This window comes from Oncorhynchus kisutch, unplaced genomic scaffold, assembly GCF_002021735.2.
Source record: "Oncorhynchus kisutch isolate 150728-3 unplaced genomic scaffold, Okis_V2 Okis05a-Okis16b_hom, whole genome shotgun sequence".
Lineage (NCBI taxonomy): Eukaryota > Metazoa > Chordata > Actinopteri > Salmoniformes > Salmonidae > Oncorhynchus > Oncorhynchus kisutch.
The window spans coordinates 693,160-714,556 of record NW_022261982.1 but is presented as its reverse complement, the minus strand read 5'-3'; the positions used below and the strand labels follow the sequence as shown (position 1 = coordinate 714,556).

General features: G+C 45.8%; 1 protein-coding gene across 6 annotated transcripts in view; it reads right to left on the bottom strand.

The window, feature by feature from the left end:
- The window catches only part of agap1 (ArfGAP with GTPase domain, ankyrin repeat and PH domain 1), a 193,011-nt gene that overhangs the window by 26,518 nt on the left and 145,096 nt on the right, over window positions 1-21,397 (bottom strand). For all 6 annotated transcript variants that reach the window (XM_031813531.1, XM_031813525.1, XM_031813527.1 and 3 more), the window contains 3 exons: window positions 20,254-20,408; window positions 11,774-11,864; window positions 9,668-9,890 (listed from right to left, as the gene is read on the bottom strand). In XM_031813531.1, coding sequence (XP_031669391.1) covers window positions 9,668-9,890; window positions 11,774-11,864; window positions 20,254-20,408 — 469 coding nt within the window. The remainder of the gene's footprint in view (window positions 1-9,667; window positions 9,891-11,773; window positions 11,865-20,253; window positions 20,409-21,397) is intronic.

Below are 21,397 nucleotides of genomic sequence, written 5' to 3'. Positions count from 1 at the left end.
TAGTAGCTACTGGCCTTCTATACCTAGCTAGTAGCTACTGGCCTTCTATACCTAGCTAGTAGCTACTGGCCTTCTATACCTAGCTAGTAGCTACTGGCCTTCTATACCTAGCTACTAGCTACGGGCCTTCTATACCTAGCTAGTAGCTACTGGCCTTCTATACCTAGCTAGTAGCTACTGGCCTTCTATACCTAGCTAGTAGCTACTGGCCTTCTATACCTAGCTAGTAGCTACGGACCTTTCCTCCACATCTACCATACAAGGATTTTACTGACACCAGTTAGCAATAGAAATATGAGCAACATATTGTAGAACACTCAGGATCCCCCTTTTTAGGCAATAAGAATGAAATGCATACAATCCAATATTAGATACTTTAATCCAAGACACTCAGATGTCTGTCTTTGTGTCGTGGTTCACGTAGTGAAGATCTGAGGGATAACCAGTTTAATTCAGCATACATCAAGTATTAGTATACACATATCAAGTACATGATCGACTCAGGTCATGCAATGTGACTTCTCTCATAAACATCCCAGAGACCAGTACGTATCACTCCACAGACCATGGGACACTCAGCAGGAGGCTGCAGGAGCACCATGCTGCATGTGAGCTGCAGTAGTGTACAGTAGAGGGACGTAGTGAACACTGAACAGCCACTTAAGGAATGGCCGAGGAAGTACTATCCTATCGATAGGCAGCGACAACGGGAGACAAATGTCTGGCGAGCTCTGCCAAGCCGAGCCGAGTGTCCCCGGGTTAATTGAGATAATATTGACCCCTTCTGTAATCTGTTCCCCTGGTCGCGCCACCCGACGGGGATACATGCCTCCCAAATACACAAATAAATAGGTACATGAATAACAATAAATGCATTAGCCGACTGATGGAAGGGGAGAGAGGGGGAGATGAGTGTGTGTGTGGTGCGTGCATGCATCTGTGTGTGTGTGTGTGTGCATGCTTGGTGTGTGTAAAAGGGAAACTGGTGGATCCATAGCTAGAGATGTTTGGTGTAGGGGCCAGTAATTAAAAGGTGCTTGTGGAGAGTAATGAGAACAGGAGGAAAATGGGAAGTCGATATTTATGCAGCCAGCAGGCAGCTCTAATTTGTTATGATGGCTGGTGGTGGAGCATGGGCTTGGCTGCCAATAACTGTGTGTGTGTGTGTGTGTGTGTGTGTGTGTGTGTGTGTGTGTGTGTGTGTGTGTGTGTGTGTGTGTGTGTGTGTGTGTGTGTGTTGTGTGTGTGTGTGCTGGTAATTACACCGCCCAGCAGACGTAAGTGCAGAGGGGCTGGGGCCAGTGAGAGTACAAGCCACAGACATTAACACTGTTACCATGTTAAACGCCACTGATTACTCCGTACTCACTTCCCCCTCTCTCTAATGGCTAACTCTTGCCTACTGTCCACCTCTGCTGCCAATATCATTACAATGCCCGTGTCACTGTCACCACTGCTGTCCCCAGTTTCCATCACTACTACTGTCCCCAGTTTCCATCACTACTTTCCACTACTACTACTGTCCCCAGTTTCCATCACTACTACTGTTTCCATCACTACTATTGTTTCCATCACTACTACTGTCCCCAGTTTCCATCACTACTACTGTCCCCAGTCTCCATCACTACTACTGTCCCCAGTCTCCATCACTACTACTGTCCCCAGTTTCCATCCCTACTACTGTCCCCAGTTTCCATCCCTACTACTGTCCCCAGTTTCCATCACTACTACTGTCCCCAGTTTCCATCACTACTACTGTCCCCAGTTTCCATCACTACTACTGTCCCCAGTTTCCATCACTACTTTCCACTACTACTACTGTCCCCAGTTTCCATCACTACTACTGTTTCCATCACTACTACTGTCCCCAGTTTCCATCACTACAACTGTCCCCAGTTTCCATCACTACAACTGTACCCAGTTTCCATCCCTACTACTCTCCCCAGTTTCCATCCCTACTATTCTCCCCAGTTTCCATCACTACTACTGTCCCCAGTTTCCATCCCTACTACTGTCCCCAGTTTCCATCCCTACAACTGTCCCCAGTTTCCATCCCTACAACTGTCCCCAGTTTCCATCCCTAATACAGTCCCCAGTTTCCATCCCTACAACTGTCCCCAGTTTCCATCCCTACTACAGTCCCCAGTTTCCATCCCTACTACAGTCCCCAGTTTCCATCACCACTACTGTCCCCAGTTTCCATCACCACTACTGTCCCCAGTTTCCATCACTACTACTGTCCCCAGTTTCCATCCCTACTACTGTCCCCAGTTTCCATCCCTACTACTGTCCCCAGTTTCCATCCCTACTACTGTCCCCAGTTTCCATCCCTACTACTGTCCCCAGTTTCCATCCCTACTACTGTCCCCAGTTTCCATCCCTACTACTGTCCCCAGTTTCCATCCCTACTACTGTCCCCAGTTTCCATCCCTACTACTGTCCCCAGTTTCCATCACTACTACTGTCCCCAGTTTCCATCACTACTACTGTCCCCAGTTTGCATCACTACTACTGTCCCCAGTTTCCATCACTACAACTGTCCCCAGTTTCCATCACTACTACTGTCCCCAGTTTCCATCACTACTACTGTCCCCAGTTTCCATCACTACTACTGTCCCCAGTTTCCATCACTACAACTGTCCCCAGTTTCCATCACTACTACTGTCCCCAGTTTCCATCACTACTACTGTCCCTCACTACTACTGTCCCCAGTTTCCATCACTACTACTGTCCCCAGTTTCCATCACTACTACTGTCCCCAGTTTCCATCACTACTACTGTCCCCAGTTTCCATCACTACAACTGTCCCCATCCATATTCCTCAGTATTGCAGTCCTGAACAAACAGATGGCTGTTTACTCCAGTTTGGAGATGCGTTTCAAACAACCCAATGTTTTATATATGTTATACCTTTATCTAGGCAGGTCAGTTAGGAACTAATTATTATTTACAATGACAGCCTACCGGGGAACAGTGGGTTAACTGCCTTGTTCAGGGGCAGAGCGACAGATTTTTACCTTGTCAGCTCGGGGATTCGATCCAGCAACCTTTCGCTTAATGGCCCAACGCTCTAACCACTAGGCTACCTGCTGGTTACTGGCCCAACGCTCTAACCACTAGGCTACCTGCTGGTTACTAGTCCAACGCTCTAACCACTAGGCTACCTGCTGGTTACTGGCCCAACGCTCTAACCACTAGGCTACCTGCTGGTTACTAGTCCAACGCTCTAACCACTAGGCTACCTGCTGGTTACTAGTCCAACACTCTAACCACTAGGCTACCTGCTGGTTACTGGCCCAACGCTCTAACCACTAGGCTACCTGCTGGTTACTAGTCCAACGCTCTAACCACTAGGCTACCTGCTGGTTACTAGTCCAACGCTCTAACCACTAGGCTACCTGCTGGTTACTGGCCCAACGCTCTAACCACTAGGCTACCTGCTGGTTACTGGCCCAACGCTCTAACCACTAGGCTACCTGCTGGTTACTGGCCCAACGCTCTAACCACTAGGCTACCTGCTGGTTACTGGCCCAACGCTCTAACCACTAGGCTACCTGCTGGTTACTGGCCCAACGCTCTAACCACTAGGCTACCTGCTGGTTACTAGTACAACGCTCTAATTACTAGGCTACCTGCTGGTTACTAGTCCAACGCTCTAACCACTAGGCTACCTGCTGGTTACTAGTCCAACGCTCTAACCACTAGGCTACCTGCTGGTTACTGGCCCAACGCTCTAACCACTAGGCTACCTGCTGGTTACTAGTCCAACGCTCTAACCACTAGGCTACCTGCTGGTTACTGGCCCAACGCTCTAACCACTAGGCTACCTGCTGGTTACTAGTCCAACGCTCTAACCACTAGGCTACCTGCTGGTTACTAGTCCAACGCTCTAACCACTAGGCTACCTGCTGGTTACTAGCCACGCTAACACTAGGCTACCTGGTTACTAGTCCAACGCTCTAACCACTAGGCTACCTGCTGGTTACTAGTCCAACTCTCTAACCACTAGGCTACCTGCTGGTTACTAGTCCAACGCTCTAACCACTAGGCTACCTGCTGGTTACTAGTCCAACGCTCTAACCACTAGGCTACCTGCTGGTTACTAGTCCAACGCTCTAACCACTAGGCTACCTGCTGGTTACTAGTCCAACGCTCTAACCACTAGGCTACCTGCTGGTTACTAGTCCAACGCTCTAACCACTAGGCTACCTGCTGGTTACTAGTCCAACGCTCTAACCACTAGGCTACCTGCTGGTTACTAGTCCAACGCTCTAACCACTAGGCTACCTGCTGGTTACTGGCCCAACGCTCTAACCACTAGGCTACCTGCTGGTTACTAGTCCAACGCTCTAACCACTAGGCTACCTGCTGGTTACTGGCCCAACGCTCTAACCACTAGGCTACCTGCTGGTTACTGGCCCAACGCTCTAACCACTAGGCTACCTGCTGGTTACTGGCCCAACGCTCTAACCACTAGGCTACCTGCTGGTTACTAGTCCAACGCTCTAACCACTAGGCTACCTGCTGGTTACTAGTCCAACGCTCTAACCACTAGGCTACCTGCTGGTTACTAGTCCAACGCTCTAACCACTAGGCTACCTGCTGGTTACTAGTCCAACGCTCTAACCACTAGGCTACCTGCTGGATACTGGCCCAACGCTCTAACCACTAGGCTACCTGCTGGTTACTAGTCCAACGCTCTAACCACTAGGCTACCTGCTGGTTACTGGCCCAACGCTCTAACCACTAGGCTACCTGCTGGTTACTAGTCCAACGCTCTAACCACTAGGCTACCTGCTGGTTACTAGTCCAACGCTCTAACCACTAGGCTACCTGCTGGTTACTAGTCCAACGCTCTAACCACTAGGCTACCTGCTGGTTACTAGTCCAACGCTCTAACCACTAGGCTACCTGCTGGTTACTAGTCCAACGCTCTAACCACTAGGCTACCTGCTGGTTACTAGTCCAACGCTCTAACCACTAGGCTACCTGCTGGTTACTAGTCCAACGCTCTAACCACTAGGCTACCTGCTGGTTACTAGTCCAACGCTCTAACCACTAGGCTACCTGCTGGTTACTAGTCCAACGCTCTAACCACTAGGCTACCTGCTGGTTACTAGTCCAACGCTCTAACCACTAGGCTACCTGCTGGTTACTGGCCCAACGCTCTAACCACTAGGCTACCTGCTGGTTACTAGTCCAACGCTCTAACCACTAGGCTACCTGCTGGTTACTAGTCCAACGCTCTAACCACTAGGCTACCTGCTGGTTACTAGTCCAACGCTCTAACCACTAGGCTACCTGCTGGTTACTAGTCCAACGCTCTAACCACTAGGCTACCTGCTGGTTACTGGCCCAACGCTCTAACCACTAGGCTACCTGCTGGTTACTAGTCCAACGCTCTAACCACTAGGCTACCTGCTGGTTACTGGCCCAACGCTCTAACCACTAGGCTACCTGCTGGTTACTGGCCCAACGCTCTAACCACTAGGCTACCTGCTGGTTACTAGTCCAACGCTCTAACCACTAGGCTACCTGCTGGTTACTGGCCCAACGCTCTAACCACTAGGCTACCTGCTGGTTACTGGCCCAACGCTCTAACCACTAGGCTACCTGCTGGTTACTAGTCCAACGCTCTAACCACTAGGCTACCTGCTGGTTACTAGTCCAACGCTCTAACCACTAGGCTACCTGCTGGTTACTAGTCCAACGCTCTAACCACTAGGCTACCTGCTGGTTACTAGTCCAACGCTCTAACCACTAGGCTACCTGCTGGTTACTAGTCCAACGCTCTAACCACTAGGCTACCTGCTGGTTACTAGTCCAACGCTCTAACCACTAGGCTACCTGCTGGTTACTAGTCCAACACTCTAACCACTAGGCTACCTGCTGGTTACTGGCCCAACGCTCTAACCACTAGGCTACCTGCTGGTTACTAGTCCAACGCTCTAACCACTAGGCTACCTGCTGGTTACTGGCCCAACGCTCTAACCACTAGGCTACCTGCTGGTTACTAGTCCAACGCTCTAACCACTAGGCTACCTGCTGGTTACTGGCCCAACGCTCTAACCACTAGGCTACCTGCTGGTTACTAGTCCAACGCTCTAACCACTAGGCTACCTGCTGGTTACTGGCCCAATGCTCTAACCACTAGGCTACCTGCTGGTTACTAGGCCAACGCTCTAACCACTAGGCTACCTGCTGGTTACTAGTCCAACGCTCTAACCACTAGGCTACCTGCTGGTTACTAGTCCAACGCTCTAACCACTAGGCTACCTGCTGGTTACTGGCCCAACGCTCTAACCACCAGGCTACCTGCTGGTTACTAGTCCAACGCTCTAACCACTAGGCTACCTGCTGGTTACTAGTCCAACGCTCTAACCACTAGGCTACCTGCTGGTTACTAGTCCAACGCTCTAACCACTAGGCTACCTGCTGGTTACTAGTCCAACGCTCTAACCACTAGGCTACCTGCTGGTTACTAGTCCAACACTCTAACCACTAGGCTACCTGCTGGTTACTAGTCCAACGCTCTAACCACTAGGCTACCTGCTGGTTACTAGTCCAACGCTCTAACCACTAGGCTACCTGCTGGTTACTAGTCCAACGCTCTAACCACTAGGCTACCTGCTGGTTACTAGTCCAACGCTCTAACCACTAGGCTACCTGCTGGTTACTAGTCCAACGCTCTAACCACTAGGCTACCTGCTGGTTACTGGCCCAACGCTCTAACCACTAGGCTACCTGCTGGTTACTAGTCCAACGCTCTAACCACTAGGCTACCTGCTGGTTACTAGTCCAACGCTCTAACCACTAGGCTACCTGCTGGTTACTAGTCCAACGCTCTAACCACTAGGCTACCTGCTGGTTACTAGTCCAACGCTCTAACCACTAGGCTACCTGCTGGTTACTAGTCCAACGCTCTAACCACTAGGCTACCTGCTGGTTACTGGCCCAACGCTCTAACCACTAGGCTACCTGCTGGTTACTAGTCCAACGGTCTAACCACTAGGCTACCTGCTGGTTACCGGCCCAACGCTCTAACCACTAGGCTACCTGCTGGTTACTGGCCCAACGCTCTAACCACTAGGCTACCTGCTAGTTACTAGTCCAACGCTCTAACCACTAGGCTACCTGCTGGTTACTGGCCCAACGCTCTAACCACTAGACTACCTGCTGGTTACTGGCCCAACGCTCTAACCACTAGGCTACCTGCTGGTTACTAGTCCAACGCTCTAACCACTAGGCTACCTGCTGGTTACTAGTCCAACGCTCTAACCACTAGGCTACCTGCTGGTTACTAGTCCAACGCTCTAACCACTAGGCTACCTGCTGGTTACTAGTCCAACGCTCTAACCACTAGGCTACCTGCTGGTTACTAGTCCAACGCTCTAACCACTAGGCTACCTGCTGGTTACTAGTCCAACGCTCTAACCACTAGGCTACCTGCTGGTTACTAGTCCAACGCTCTAACCACTAGGCTACCTGCTGGTTACTAGTCCAACGCTCTAACCACTAGGCTACCTGCTGGTTACTGGCCCAACGCTCTAACCACTAGGCTACCTGCTGGTTACTAGTCCAACGCTCTAACCACTAGGCTACCTGCTGGTTACTGGCCCAACGCTCTAACCACTAGGCTACCTGCTGGTTACTGGCCCAACGCTCTAACCACTAGGTTACCTGCTGGTTACTGGCCCAACGCTCTAACCACTAGGCTACCTGCTGGTTACTAGGCCAACGCTCTAACCACTAGGCTACCTGCTGGTTACTAGGCCAACGCTCTAACCACTAGGCTACCTGCTGGTTACTGGCCCAACGCTCTAACCACTAGGCTACCTGCTGGTTACTAGTCCAACGCTCTAACCACTAGGCTACCTGCTGGTTACTGGCCCAACGCTCTAACCACTAGGCTACCTGCTGGTTACTAGTCCAACGCTCTAACCACTAGGCTACCTGCTGGTTACTGGCCCAACGCTCTAACCACTAGGCTACCTGCTGGTTACTAGGCCAACGCTCTAACCACTAGGCTACCTGCTGGTTACTGGCCCAACGCTCTAACCACTAGGCTACCTGCTGGTTACTAGTCCAACGCTCTAACCACTAGGCTACCTGCTGGTTACTGGCCCAACGCTCTAACCACTAGGCTACCTGCTGGTTACTAGGCCAACGCTCTAACCACTAGGCTACCTGCTGGTTACTAGTCCAACGCTCTAACCACTAGGCTACCTGCTGGTTACTGGCCCAACGCTCTAACCACTAGGCTACCTGCTGGTTACTGGTCCAACGCTCTAACCACTAGGCTACCTGCTGGTTACTAGTCGAACGCTCTAACCACTAGGCTACCTGCTGGTTACTGGTCCAACGCTCTAACCACTAGGCTACCTGCTGGTTACTGGTCCAACGCTCTAACCACTAGGCTACCTGCTGGTTACTAGTCCAACGCTCTAACCACTAGGCTACCTGCTGGTTACTAGTCCAACGCTCTAACCACTAGGCTACCTGCTGGTTACTGGTCCAACGCTCTAACCACTAGGCTACCTGCTGGTTACTAGTCCAACGCTCTAACCACTAGGCTACCTGCTGGTTACTAGTCCAACGCTCTAACCACTAGGCTACCTGCTGGTTACTGGCCCAACGCTCTAACCACTAGGCTACCTGCTGGTTACTAGTCCAACGCTCTAACCACTAGGCTACCTGCTGGTTACTAGTCCAACGCTCTAACCACTAGGCTACCTGCTGGTTACTAGTCCAACGCTCTAACCACTAGGCTACCTGCTGGTTACTGGCCCAACGCTCTAACCACTAGGCTACCTGCTGGTTACTAGTCCAACGCTCTAACCACTAGGCTACCTGCTGGTTACTGGCCCACCGCTCTAACCACTAGGCTACCTGCTGGTTACTAGTCCAACGCTCTAACCACTAGGCTACCTGCTGGTTACTAGGCCAACGCTCTAACCACTAGGCTACCTGCTGGTTACTAGTCCAACGCTCTAACCACTAGGCTACCTGCTGGTTACTAGTCCAACGCTCTAACCACTAGGCTACCTGCTGGTTACTAGTCCAACGCTCTAACCACTAGGCTACCTGCTGGTTACTGGCCCAACGCTCTAACCACTAGGCTACCTGCTGGTTACTGGCCCAACGCTCTAACCACTAGGCTACCTGCCGCCTAAATAATGCAAAACAGGTTAGAGCTCAACAAATCCAGAATATTATTTTACCAGCGCAGTGGGAGTGGGAATTCGAAACTACAAGTTAAGAATCTAAATGTAGTAAGTAATGATTTTCAGGAAGAATCTCTGGAAAGAAAGAGAGAGGCCAGAGAAAGAGAGAGAGCAGAGAGAGAGCGAACAGAGAGAGAGAGCGAGCAGAGAGAGAGAGTGAACAGAGAGAGAGCGAGCAGAGAGAGAGAGTGAACAGAGAGAGGAGAGCGAGCAGAGAGAGAGAGCGAGCAGAGAGAGAGAGCAGAGAGAGAGAGTGAACAGAGAGAGAGAGCGAGCAGAGAGAGAGTGAACAGAGAGAGAGTGAACAGAGAGAGAGAGCGAGCAGAGAAAGAGAGCAGAGAGAGAGAGTGAACAGAGAGAGCGAGCGAGCAGAGAGAGAACGAGCAGAGAGCAGAAAGGAGAGGAAACAGACAGAGACAAAGAGACTGGAGTACTCCCCCTACCTGGTGGCATCGGGTGCTGGTTTGAGGTGTCCCTGTGCGTTGCCCTCCCACACGTCATTGGCCAGCTCGTTGCCTATAGAGGTCATGACCTTGAGGAGCTCCAGGGGCCACTCATCCAGGTCCAGGGACCGAACACGAGATAGGTGGGTCCCCAGGTTCCTGTGGATCCCTGAACACTCGATACAGATCAACGCTCCCAGGTTGAGACTGGCCCAGTCGGGGTCTGGGAAAAAGAGACGACACACATTTTAGATACTTCATTTGAATCCATAAGACATATTTGTAAAATGATTCAAAAGAAAAATGGATACAATCATAAAACGTATTATTGTTTATTTTAACTGGATAATAAAATCAATCAATCAATCAATACCATATTACTGAAGGATCAGACAGGAGGTGAAGCAGACAGAACAGGTATTACTGAAGGATCAGACAGGAGGTGAAGGAGACAGAACAGGTATTACTGAAGGATCAGACAGGAGGTGAAGGAGACAGAACAGGTATTACTGAAGGATCAGACAGGAGGTGAAGGAGACAGAACAAGTATTACTGAAGGATCAGACGGGAGGTGAAGAATCAGGCAGAACAGGTATTACTGAAGGATCAGACGGGAGGTGAAGGATCAGGCAGAACAGGTATGACTGAAGGATCAGACGGAAGGTGAAGGATCAGGCAGAACAGGTTTTACTGAAGGATCAGACGGGAGGTGAAGGAGACAGAACAGGTATGACTGAAGGATCAGACGGGAGGTGAAGGAGACAGAACAGGTATGACTGAAGGATCAGACGGAAGGTGAAGGATCAGGCAGAACAGGTATTACTGAAGGATCAGACGGGAGGTGAAGGAGACAGAACAGGTATGACTGAAGGATCAGACGGAAGGTGAAGGATCAGGCAGAACAGGTATTACTGAAGGATCAGACGGGAGGTGAAGGAGACAGAACAGGTATGACTGAAGGATCAGACGGGAGGTGAAGGATCAGGCAGAACAGGTATGACTGTAGGATCAGATGGGAGGTGAAGGATCAGGCAGAACAGGTATGACTGAAGGATCAGACGGGAGGTGAAGGAGACAGAACAGGTATTACTGAAGGATCAGACGGGAGGTGAAGGAGACAGAACAGGTATGACTGAAGGATCAGACGGGAGGTGAAGGATCAGGCAGAACAGGTATGACTGAAGGATCAGATGGGAGGTGAAGGATCAGGCAGAACAGATTTTACTGAAGGATCAGACGGGAGGTGAAGGAGACAGAACAGGTATTACTGAAGGATCAGACGGGAGGTGAAGGAGACAGAACAGGTATTACTGAAGGATCAGACGGGAGGTGAAGGAGAGAACAGGTATTACTGAAGGATCAGACGGGAGGTGAAGGAGACAGAACAGGTATTACTGAAGGATCAGACGGGAGGTGAAGGAGACAGAACAGGTATGACTGAAGGATCAGGCAGGAGGTGAAGGAGACAGAACAGGTATTACTGAAGGATCAGACGGGAGGTGAAGCAGACAGAACAGGTATTACTGAAGGATCAGACGGGAGGTGAAGGAGACAGAACAGGTATTACTGAAGGATCAGACGGGAGGTGAAGGAGACAGAACAGGTATGACTGAAGGATCAGGCAGGAGGTGAAGGAGACAGAACAGGTATTACTGAAGGATCAGACGGGAGGTGAAGCAGACAGAACAGGTATTACTGAAGGATCAGACGGGAGGTGAAGGAGACAGAACAGGTATTACTGAAGGATCAGGCGGGAGGTGAAGGAGACAGAACAGGTATGACTGAAGGATCAGGCGGGAGGTGAAGGAGACAGAACAGGTATTACTGAAGGATCAGACGGGAGGTGAAGGAGACAGAACATGTATTACTGAAGGATCAGACGGGAGGTGAAGGAGACAGAACAGGTATTACTGAAGGATCAGGCGGGAGGTGAAGGAGCCAGAACAGGTATAACTGAAGGATCAGGCGGGAAGTGAAGGAGACAGAACAGGTATAACTGAAGGATCAGGCGGGAAGTGAAGGAGACAGAACAGGTATAACTGAAGGATCTGGCGGGAGGTACACTGTTGTTAGCTATCAGAGGCAAAATAGATAGTTGTAACTCACTCTGGGCCTCACAGTCCACACAGCGAGAGTTCCCTCTTAGGCTCCTCACATTCTGTAAGGCCATGGCCTCAGACTGGCTGGTCAGACGTGACTGTAGGAAACAATCCAACCCCATTGTTATGGATGGCAATAAACAGCAGACACAGTCACTAACCTAGACACACACACCAGGTTCATCACGCAACTCATTTAGATTGGTTTCCACCAAACATAAGCAAGAGAATGTGTGTGTGTGAGAGAGAACAAAAACACAACAAACAGAAGTGGAGACAACAGAAGGTATTCTACAGTGCAAATGTTCCTCCGAGGCCTGGGGCGTCAACAGAGCAGAGGGCTGGCTGGCTCAGATGAGGCTAGGCTGGTCCACTACGCTGTGGGAGGGAAATGGCACCGCTACGCCTATATTACACTTACAGTAATTGCCATTTGTAATTATTTGAACGTGTTTGGGGGTTGAGCAAGTGTGTGTGTGAATAGGCCTATAGGAGAGTGTGTATGTGTGTGTGTGTTGATAGGCCTATAGGAGAGTGTGTGAATAGGCCTATAGGAGAGTGTGTGTGTGAATAGGTATATAGGAGAGTGTGTGTGTGTGTGTGTGTGTGTGTGTGTGTGTGTGTGTGTGTGTGTGTGTGTGAATAGGCCTATAGGAGAGTGTGTGTGTGTGTGTGTGTGTGTGTGTGTGTGTGTGTGTGTGTGTGTGTGTGTGTGTGTGTGTGAGTGAATAGGCCTATAGGAGAGTGTGTGTGTGTGTGTGTGTATGTGTGTGTGTGTGTGTGTGTGTGTGTGTGTGTGTGTGTGTGTGTGTGTGAGTGAATAGGCCTATAGGAGAGTGTGTGTGTGTGTGTGTGTGTGAATAGGCCTATAGGAGAGTGTGTGTGTGTGTGTGAATAGGCCTATAGGAGAGTGTGTGAATAGGCCTATAGGAGAGTGTGTGTGTGTGTGTGTGAATAGGCCTATAGGAGAGTGTGTGTCTGTATAGGCCAATCGGAGAGTGTGTGTGTGTGTGTGTGTGTGTGTGTGTGAATAGGCCTATAGGAGAGTGTGTGTGAATAGGCCTATAGGAGAGAGTGTGTGTGAATAGGCCTATAGGAGAGTGTGTGTGTGAATAGGTATATAGGAGAGTGTGTGTGAGAATAGGCCTATAGGAGAGCGTGCGCTCCAGCAGGTGTATCTCACTGATCATCCCTAAAGCAAACACCTCATTTGGCCGCCTTTCGTTCCAGTACTCTGCTGCCTGTGACTGGAACGAATTGCAAAAATCGCTGAAGTTGGAGACTTTTATCTCCCTCACCAACTTCAAACATCAGCTATCTGAGTAGCTAACCGATCGCTGCAGCTGTACATAGTCTATTGGTAAATAGCCCACCCATTTTCACCTACCTCATCCCCATACTGTTTTTATTTATTTACTTTTCTGCTCTTTTGCACACCAATATCTCTACCTGTACATGACCATCTGATCATTTATCACTCCAGTGTTAATCTGCAAAATTGTAATTATTCGCCTACCTCCTCATGCCTTTTGCACACATTGTATATAGACTCCCCCTTTTTTTTCTACTGTGTTATTGACTTGTTAATTGTTTACTCCATGTGTAACTCTGTGTTGTCTGCTCACACTGCTATGCTTTATCTTGGCCAGGACGCAGTTGTAAATGAGAACTTGTTCTCAACTAGCCTACCTGGTTAAGTAAAGGTGAAAAAAAAGTGTGTGAGAATAGGCCTATAGGAGAGTGTGTGTGAGAATAGGCCTATAGGAGAGTGTGTGTGTGAATAGGCCTATAGGAGAGTGTGTGTGTGAATAGGCCTATAGGAGAGTGTGTGTGTGAATAGGCCTATAGGAGAGTGTGTGTGTGAATAGGTATATAGGAGAGTGTGTGTGTGAATAGGCCTATAGGAGAGAGTGTGTGTGAATAGGCCTATAGGAGAGAGTGTGTGTGAATAGGCCTATAGGAGAGTGTGTGAGAGAATAGGCCTATAGGAGAGTGTGTGTGTGAATAGGCCTATAGGAGAGTGTGTGTGTGAATAGGCCTATAGGAGAGTGTGTATACAACACTAATCCCAACCGTTCCTATTAAGTTCCTATTGAGTTGCATGAATGTATAGTCACATTTTATTGGTCACATACACGTGTTTAGCAGATGTTATAGAGTGTAGAGAAATGCTTGTGCTTCTAGCTCCAACAGTGCAGTAATATCTAACACGTAATATCTAACAGTTTCACAACATATACCCAAAACACACGTTAATCTAAGTAAGGAATGGATTAAGAATATATATAGATATATGTCAGAGCAGCATTGGACTAAGATACAATGGTATAGTATAGAGTACAATATTTATAAACAATTAAAGTGACTAAAATACCGTAGAATAGTGTTGAGTGCAGTTATACATATGAGATGAGTAACGCAAGATACGGAAACATTATTAAAGTGACTAAGATACCGTAGAATAGCATAGAGTACAGTTTATACATATGAGATGAGTAAATGCTAGATACGGAAACATTATTAAAGTGGCAAGTGATCCATTTCTAAAAGTGGCCAGTGATTCCTAATCTATGTCTATAGGCAGCCGCCTCTGATGTGCTGGGGATGGCTGTTTAGCAGTCTGATGGCCTTGAGATAGAAACTGTTATAGTCTGGTATAGTATTGTAATAATGTAGTACAGTATTGTAGTAGTCGTAACAGTGTGGTATAGTAGTGTAACAGTGTGGTATAGTAGTGTAACAGTGTGGTATAGTAGTGTAACAGTGTGGTATAGCCGTGTAACCGTGTGGTATAGCAGTGTAACCGTGTGGTATAGCAGTGTAACAGTGTGGTATAGTAGTGTAACGGTGTGGTATAGTAGTGTAACAGTGTGGTATAGTAGTGTAACGGTGTGGTATAGTATTGTAACAGTGTGGTATAGCAGTGTACCAGTGTGGTATAGCAGTGTACCAGTGTGGTATAGCAGTGTACCAGTGTGGTATAGCAGTGTACCAGTGTGGTATAGTAGTGTAACGGTGTGGTATAGTAGTGTAACAGTGTGGTATAGCAGTGTAACAGTGTGGTATAGCAGTGTACCAGTGTGGTATAGCAGTGTACCGGTGTGGTATAGTAGTGTAACGGTGTGGTATAGTAGTGTAACAGTGTGGTATAGTATTGTACCAGTGTGGTATAGCAGTGTACCAGTGTGGTATAGCAGTGTAACAGTGTGGTATAGTAGTGTAACAGTGTGGTATAGCAGTGTAACAGGGTGGTATCGTGGTATCGTACTGTAACAGTGTGGTATAGTACAGTAACAGGGTGGTATAGCAGTGTAACAGTGTAGTATAGTAGTGTAACAGTGTGGTATCGTGGTATAGTACTGTAACAGTGTGGCATAGTAGTGTAACGGTGTGGTATAGTAGTGTAACAGTGTGGTATAGTGGTATAGTAGTGTAACAGTGTGGTATGGCAGTGTAACAGTGTGGTACAGTAGTGTAACAGTGTGGTATAGTAGTGTAACAGTGTGGTATAGTAGTGTAACAGTGTGGTATAGTAGTGTAACAGTGTGGTATAGTAGTGTAACAGTGTGGTATAGTAGTGTAACAGTGTGGTATAGTAGTGTAACAGTGTGGTATAGTAGTGTAACAGTGTGGTATAGTACTGTAAGAGTGTGGTATAGTACTGTAAGAGTGTGGTATAGTAATGTAAGAGTGTGGTATAGTAATGTAAGAGTGTGGTATAGTAGTATGGTACTGTAAGAGTGTGGTATAGTAATGTAACAGTGTGGTATAGTAGTATGGTACTGTAACAGTGTGGTATAGTGGTATAGTATAGTAACAGTGTGGTATAGTAGTGTAACAGTGTGGTATAGCAGTGTAACAGTGTGGTATAGTGGTATAGTACTGTACAGTGTGGTATAGAGGTATAGTAGTGTAACAGTGTGGTATAGCAGTGTAACAGTGTGGTATAGCAGTGTAACGGTGTGGTATAGTAGTGTAACCGTGTGGTATAGTGGTATAGTAGTGTAACAGTGTGGTATAGTATTGTAACAGTGTGGTATAGTATTGTAACAGTGTGGTATAGTATTGTAACAGTGTGGTATAGTAGTGTAACAGTGTGGTATAGTAGTGTAACGGTGTGGTATAGTAGTGTAACAGTGTGGTATAGTATTGTACCAGTGTGGTATAGCAGTGTACCAGTGTGGTATAGCAGTGTAACAGTGTGGTATAGTAGTGTAACAGTGTGGTATAGCAGTGTAACAGGGTGGTATCGTGGTATCGTACTGTAACAGTGTGGTATAGTACAGTAACAGGGTGGTATAGCAGTGTAACAGTGTAGTATAGTAGTGTAACAGTGTGGTATCGTGGTATAGTACTGTAACAGTGTGGTATAGTAGTGTAACGGTGTGGTATAGTAGTGTAACAGTGTGGTATAGTGGTATAGTAGTGTAACAGTGTGGTATGGCAGTGTAACAGTGTGGTACAGTAGTGTAACAGTGTGGTATAGTAGTGTAACAGTGTGGTATAGTAGTGTAACAGTGTGGTATAGTAGTGTAACAGTGTGGTATAGTAGTGTAACAGTGTGGTATAGTAGTGTAACAGTGTGGTATAGTAGTGTAACAGTGTGGTATAGTAGTGTAACAGTGTGGTATAGTACTGTAAGAGTGTGGTATAGTACTGTAAGAGTGTGGTATAGTAATGTAAGAGTGTGGTATAGTAATGTAAGAGTGTGGTATAGTAGTATGGTACTGTAAGAGTGTGGTATAGTAATGTAACAGTGTGGTATAGTAGTATGGTACTGTAACAGTGTGGTATAGTGGTATAGTATAGTAACAGTGTGGTATAGTAGTGTAACAGTGTGGTATAGCAGTGTAACAGTGTGGTATAGTGGTATAGTACTGTACAGTGTGGTATAGAGGTATAGTAGTGTAACAGTGTGGTATAGCAGTGTAACAGTGTGGTATAGCAGTGTAACGGTGTGGTATAGTAGTGTAACCGTGTGGTATAGTGGTATAGTAGTGTAACAGTGTGGTATAGTAGTGTAACAGTGTGGTATAGTAGTTTAACAGTGTGGTATAGTAGTGTAACAGTGTGGTATAGCAGTGTAACAGTGTGGTATAGTAGTGTAACAGTGCGGTATAGTGGTATAGTAGTGTATCAGTCTGGTAGAGTAGTATAACAGTAATCTAACAGTATTGTAATAGTACTGTACTAGTGTGGTATAGTATTGTAATAGTGCGGTATAGTATTGTAATAGTGCGGTATAGTATTGTAACAGTGCGGTATAGTATTGTAATAGTGCGGTATAGTATTGTAACAGTGTGGTATAGCAGTGTAACAGGGTGGTATATTATTGTAACAGTGTGGTATAGTAGTGTAACAGGGTGGTATAGTATTGTAACAGTGTGGTATAGTAGTGTAACAGTGTGGTATAGTAGTGTAACAGTGTAGTATAGTATTGTAACAGTGTAGTATAGCAGTGTAACAGTGTGGTATAGTATTGTAACAGTGTGGTATAGTATTGTAACAGTGTAGTATAGCAGTGTAACAGTGTGGTATAGTAGTGTAACAGTGTGGTATAGTATTGTAACAGTGTAGTATAGCAGTGTAACAGTGTGGTATAGTATTGTAACAGTGTGGTATAGTATTGTAACAGTGTGGTATAGTATTGTAACAGTGTGGTATAGTAGTGTAACAGTGTGGTATAGTAGTGTAACAGTGTGGTATAGTAGTGTAACAGTGTGGTATAGTAGTGTAACAGTGTGGTATAGTAGTGTAACAGTGTGGTATAGTAGTGTAACAGTGTGGTATAGTATTGTAACAGTGTGGTATAGTAGTGTAACAGTGTGGTATAGTATTGTAACAGTGTGGTATAGTAGTCTAACAGTGTGGTATAGTAGTGTAACAGTGTGGTATAGTAGTGTAACAGTGTGGTATAGTATTGTAACAGTGTAGTATAGCAGTGTAACAGTGTGGTATAGTAGTGTAACAGTGTGGTATAGTATTGTAACAGTGTAGTATAGCAGTGTAACAGTGTGGTATAGTATTGTAACAGTGTGGTATAGTATTGTAACAGTGTGGTATAGTATTGTAACAGTGTGGTATAGTAGTGTAACAGTGTGGTATAGTAGTGTAACAGTGTGGTATAGTAGTGTAACAGTGTGGTATAGTAGTGTAACAGTGTGGTATAGTAGTGTAACAGTGTGGTATAGTAGTGTAACAGTGTGGTATAGTATTGTAACAGTGTGGTATAGTAGTGTAACAGTGTGGTATAGTATTGTAACAGTGTGGTATAGTAGTCTAACAGTGTGGTATAGTAGTGTAACAGTGTGGTATAGTAGTGTAACAGTGTGGTATAGTATTGTAACAGTGTGGTATAGTATTGTAACAGTGTGGTATAGTAGTGTAACAGTGTGGTATAGTATTGTAACAGTGTGGGTATAGTAGTTTAATAGTGTGGTATAGTAGTGTAACAGTGTGGTATAGTAGTGTAACAGTGTGGTATAGTAGTGTGATAGTGTGGTATAGTAGTGTAACAGTGTAGTATAGTATTGTAACAGTGTGGTATAGTATTGTAATAGTGTGTTATATACTGTAACAGTGTGGTATAGTAGTGTAACAGTGTAGTATAGTAGTGTAACAGTGTGGTATAGTAGTGTAACAGTGTGGTATAGTATTGTAACAGTGTGGTATAGCAGTGTAACAGTGTGGTATAGTAGTGTAACAGTGTGGTATAGTAGTGTAACAGTGTGGTATAGTAGTGTAACAGTGTGGTATAGTAGTGTAACAGTGTGGTATAGTAGTGTAACAGTGTGGTATAGTAGTGTAACAGTGTGGTATAGTAGTGTAACAGTGTGGTATAGTAGTGTAACAGTGTGGTATAGTAGTGTAACAGTGTGGTATAGTAGTGTAACAGTGTGGTATAGTAGTGTAACAGTGTGGTATAGTAGTGTAACAGTGTGGTATAGTAGTGTAACAGTGTGGTATAGTAGTGTAACAGTGTAGTATAGTAGTGTAACAGTGTGGTATAGTAGTGTAACAGTGTGGTATAGTAGTGTAACAGTGTGGTATAGTAGTGTAACAGTGTGGTATAGTAGTGTAACAGTGTGGTATAGTAGTGTAACAGTGTGGTATAGTAGTGTAACAGTGTGGTATAGTAGTGTAATAGTGTGGTATAGTAGTGTAACAGTGTGGTATAGTATTGTAATAGTGTGTTATATACTGTAACAGCATTGTAATAGTGTAACAGTACTTTAATAGTATTGTAATTTTTTATTAAATTTTTTATTTGACATTTATTTAAATAGGCAAGTCAGTTAAGAACAAATTCTTATTTTCAATGACGGCCTAGGAACAGTGGGTTAACTGCCTGTTCAGGGGCAGAACGACAGATTAGAACCTTGTGATAGTGTAACAGTACTTTAATAGTACTGTAACAGCATTGTAATAGTACTGTACCAGTATTGTAATAGTGTAACAGTACTGTAACAGCATTGTAATAGTACTGTACCAGTATTGTAATTGTGTAACAGTACATTAACAGTAGTGTAACAGTACTGTAACAGCATTGTAATATTGTAGTATTGTAACCGTAGTGTAACAGTATAGTATTGTAACCGTATTGTAATAGTATAGTATTGTAACAGTATAGTAGTGTAACAGTATAGTAGTGTAACAGTATAGTATTGTAACCGTATTGTAACAGTATAGTAGTGTAACCGTAGTGTAACAGTATAGTAGTGTAACCGTAGTGTAATAGTATAGTAGTGTAACAGTATAGTAGTGTAACCGTAGTGTAATAGTATAGTATTGTAACCGTAATGTAACAGTATAGTAGTGTAACAGTATAGTATTGTAACCGTAGTGTAATAGTATAGTATTGTAACCGTAGTGTAATAGTATAGTAGTGTAACAGTATAGTAGTGTAACCGTAGTGTAACAGTATAGTAGTGTAACAGTATAGTAGTGTAACTGTGGTGTAACAGTATAGTAGTGTAACAGTATAGTAGTGTAACCGTAGTGTAATAGTATAGTATTGTAACCGTAATGTAACAGTATAGTAGTGTAACAGTATAGTAGTGTAACCGTAGCGTAATAGTATAATGTTGTAACCGTAGTGTAATAGTATAGTATTGTAACCGTAATGTAACAGTATAGTAGTGTAACAGTATAGTAGTGTAACCGTAGTGTAATAGTATAGTATTGTAACCGTAATGTAACAGTATAGTAGTGTAACAGTATAGTATTGTAACCGTAGTGTAATAGTATAGTATTGTAACCGTAGTGTAATAGTATAGTAGTGTAACCGTAGTGTAATAGTATAGTATTGTAACTGTTGTGTAACAGTATAGTAGTGTAACAGTATAGTAGTGTAACCGTAGTGTAATAGTATAGTATTGTAACCGTGGTGTAATAGTATAGTATTGTAACCGTAGTGTAATAGTATAGTATTGTAACCGTAGTGTAATAGTAGTGTAACAGTAGTGTAACAGTATTGTAATACGGTACCTTGGCCTTGCTGCTCTCACAGGACTGCAGGCTGGCTAGGATTTGGCTCTCGATAGCCTGGACCCAGGCGTCTCTCTCCTCGTACGAGGTGGCCTCAAAGTGCCACGTCTGGCCCGTCAATGATACAATGGTCAACTCAAAGTTCTCCTCTTGTTCTGGAAGACAGAGGGATATAGGGAGGGAGAGAGAGAGCGGGTCACTTTTAGGGTTGGTGGCATACACACATCTATTGCACTGTTACACACACATTAATGCACTGCTACACACACACACACACACATCTCATGCACTGCTACACACATCTCATGCACTGCTACACACACACCTAATGCACTGCTACATACACCCCTAATGCACTGCTACACACACACACACACACACACACACCTAATGCATTGCTACACACACACACAGCTACACACACACACACACCTAATGCATTGCTACACACGCACACACCTAATGCACTGCTACACACACACCCACACACACATCTAATGCACTGCATTACACACAAACTCAGGTCTTTCAAAGATAATTTGTAAAAATCCAAATAACTTCACCGATCTTCATTGTAAAGGGTTTAAACACTGTTTCCCATTCTTGTTCAATGAACCATAAACAATTAATGAACATGCACCTGTGGAACGTTCGTAAAGACACTAACAACTTACAGATGGTAGGCAATTAAGGTCACTTTTAAGAAAACTTAGGACACTAAAGAGGCCTTTCTACTGACTCTGAAAAACACCAAAAGAAAGATGCCCAGGGTCCCTGCTCATCTGCGTGAACATCTCTTAGGCATGCTGCAAGGAGGCACGAGGCCTGCAGAATTGGCCAGGGCAATAAATTGCAATGTCCGTACTGTGAGACGCCTAAGACAGCGCTACAGGGAGACAGGACGGACAGCTGATCGTCCTCGCAGCGGCAGATCACGTGTAACAACACCTGCACAGGATCGGTACATCCGATCATCACACTTACGGGACAGGTACAGGATGGCAACAACAACTGCCCGAGTTACACCAGGAACGCACAATCCCTCCATCAGTGCTCAGACTGTCTGCAATAGGCTGAGAGAGGCTGGACTGAGGGCTTGTAGGCCTGTTCTAAGGCAGGTCCTCACCAGACATCACAAACCCAC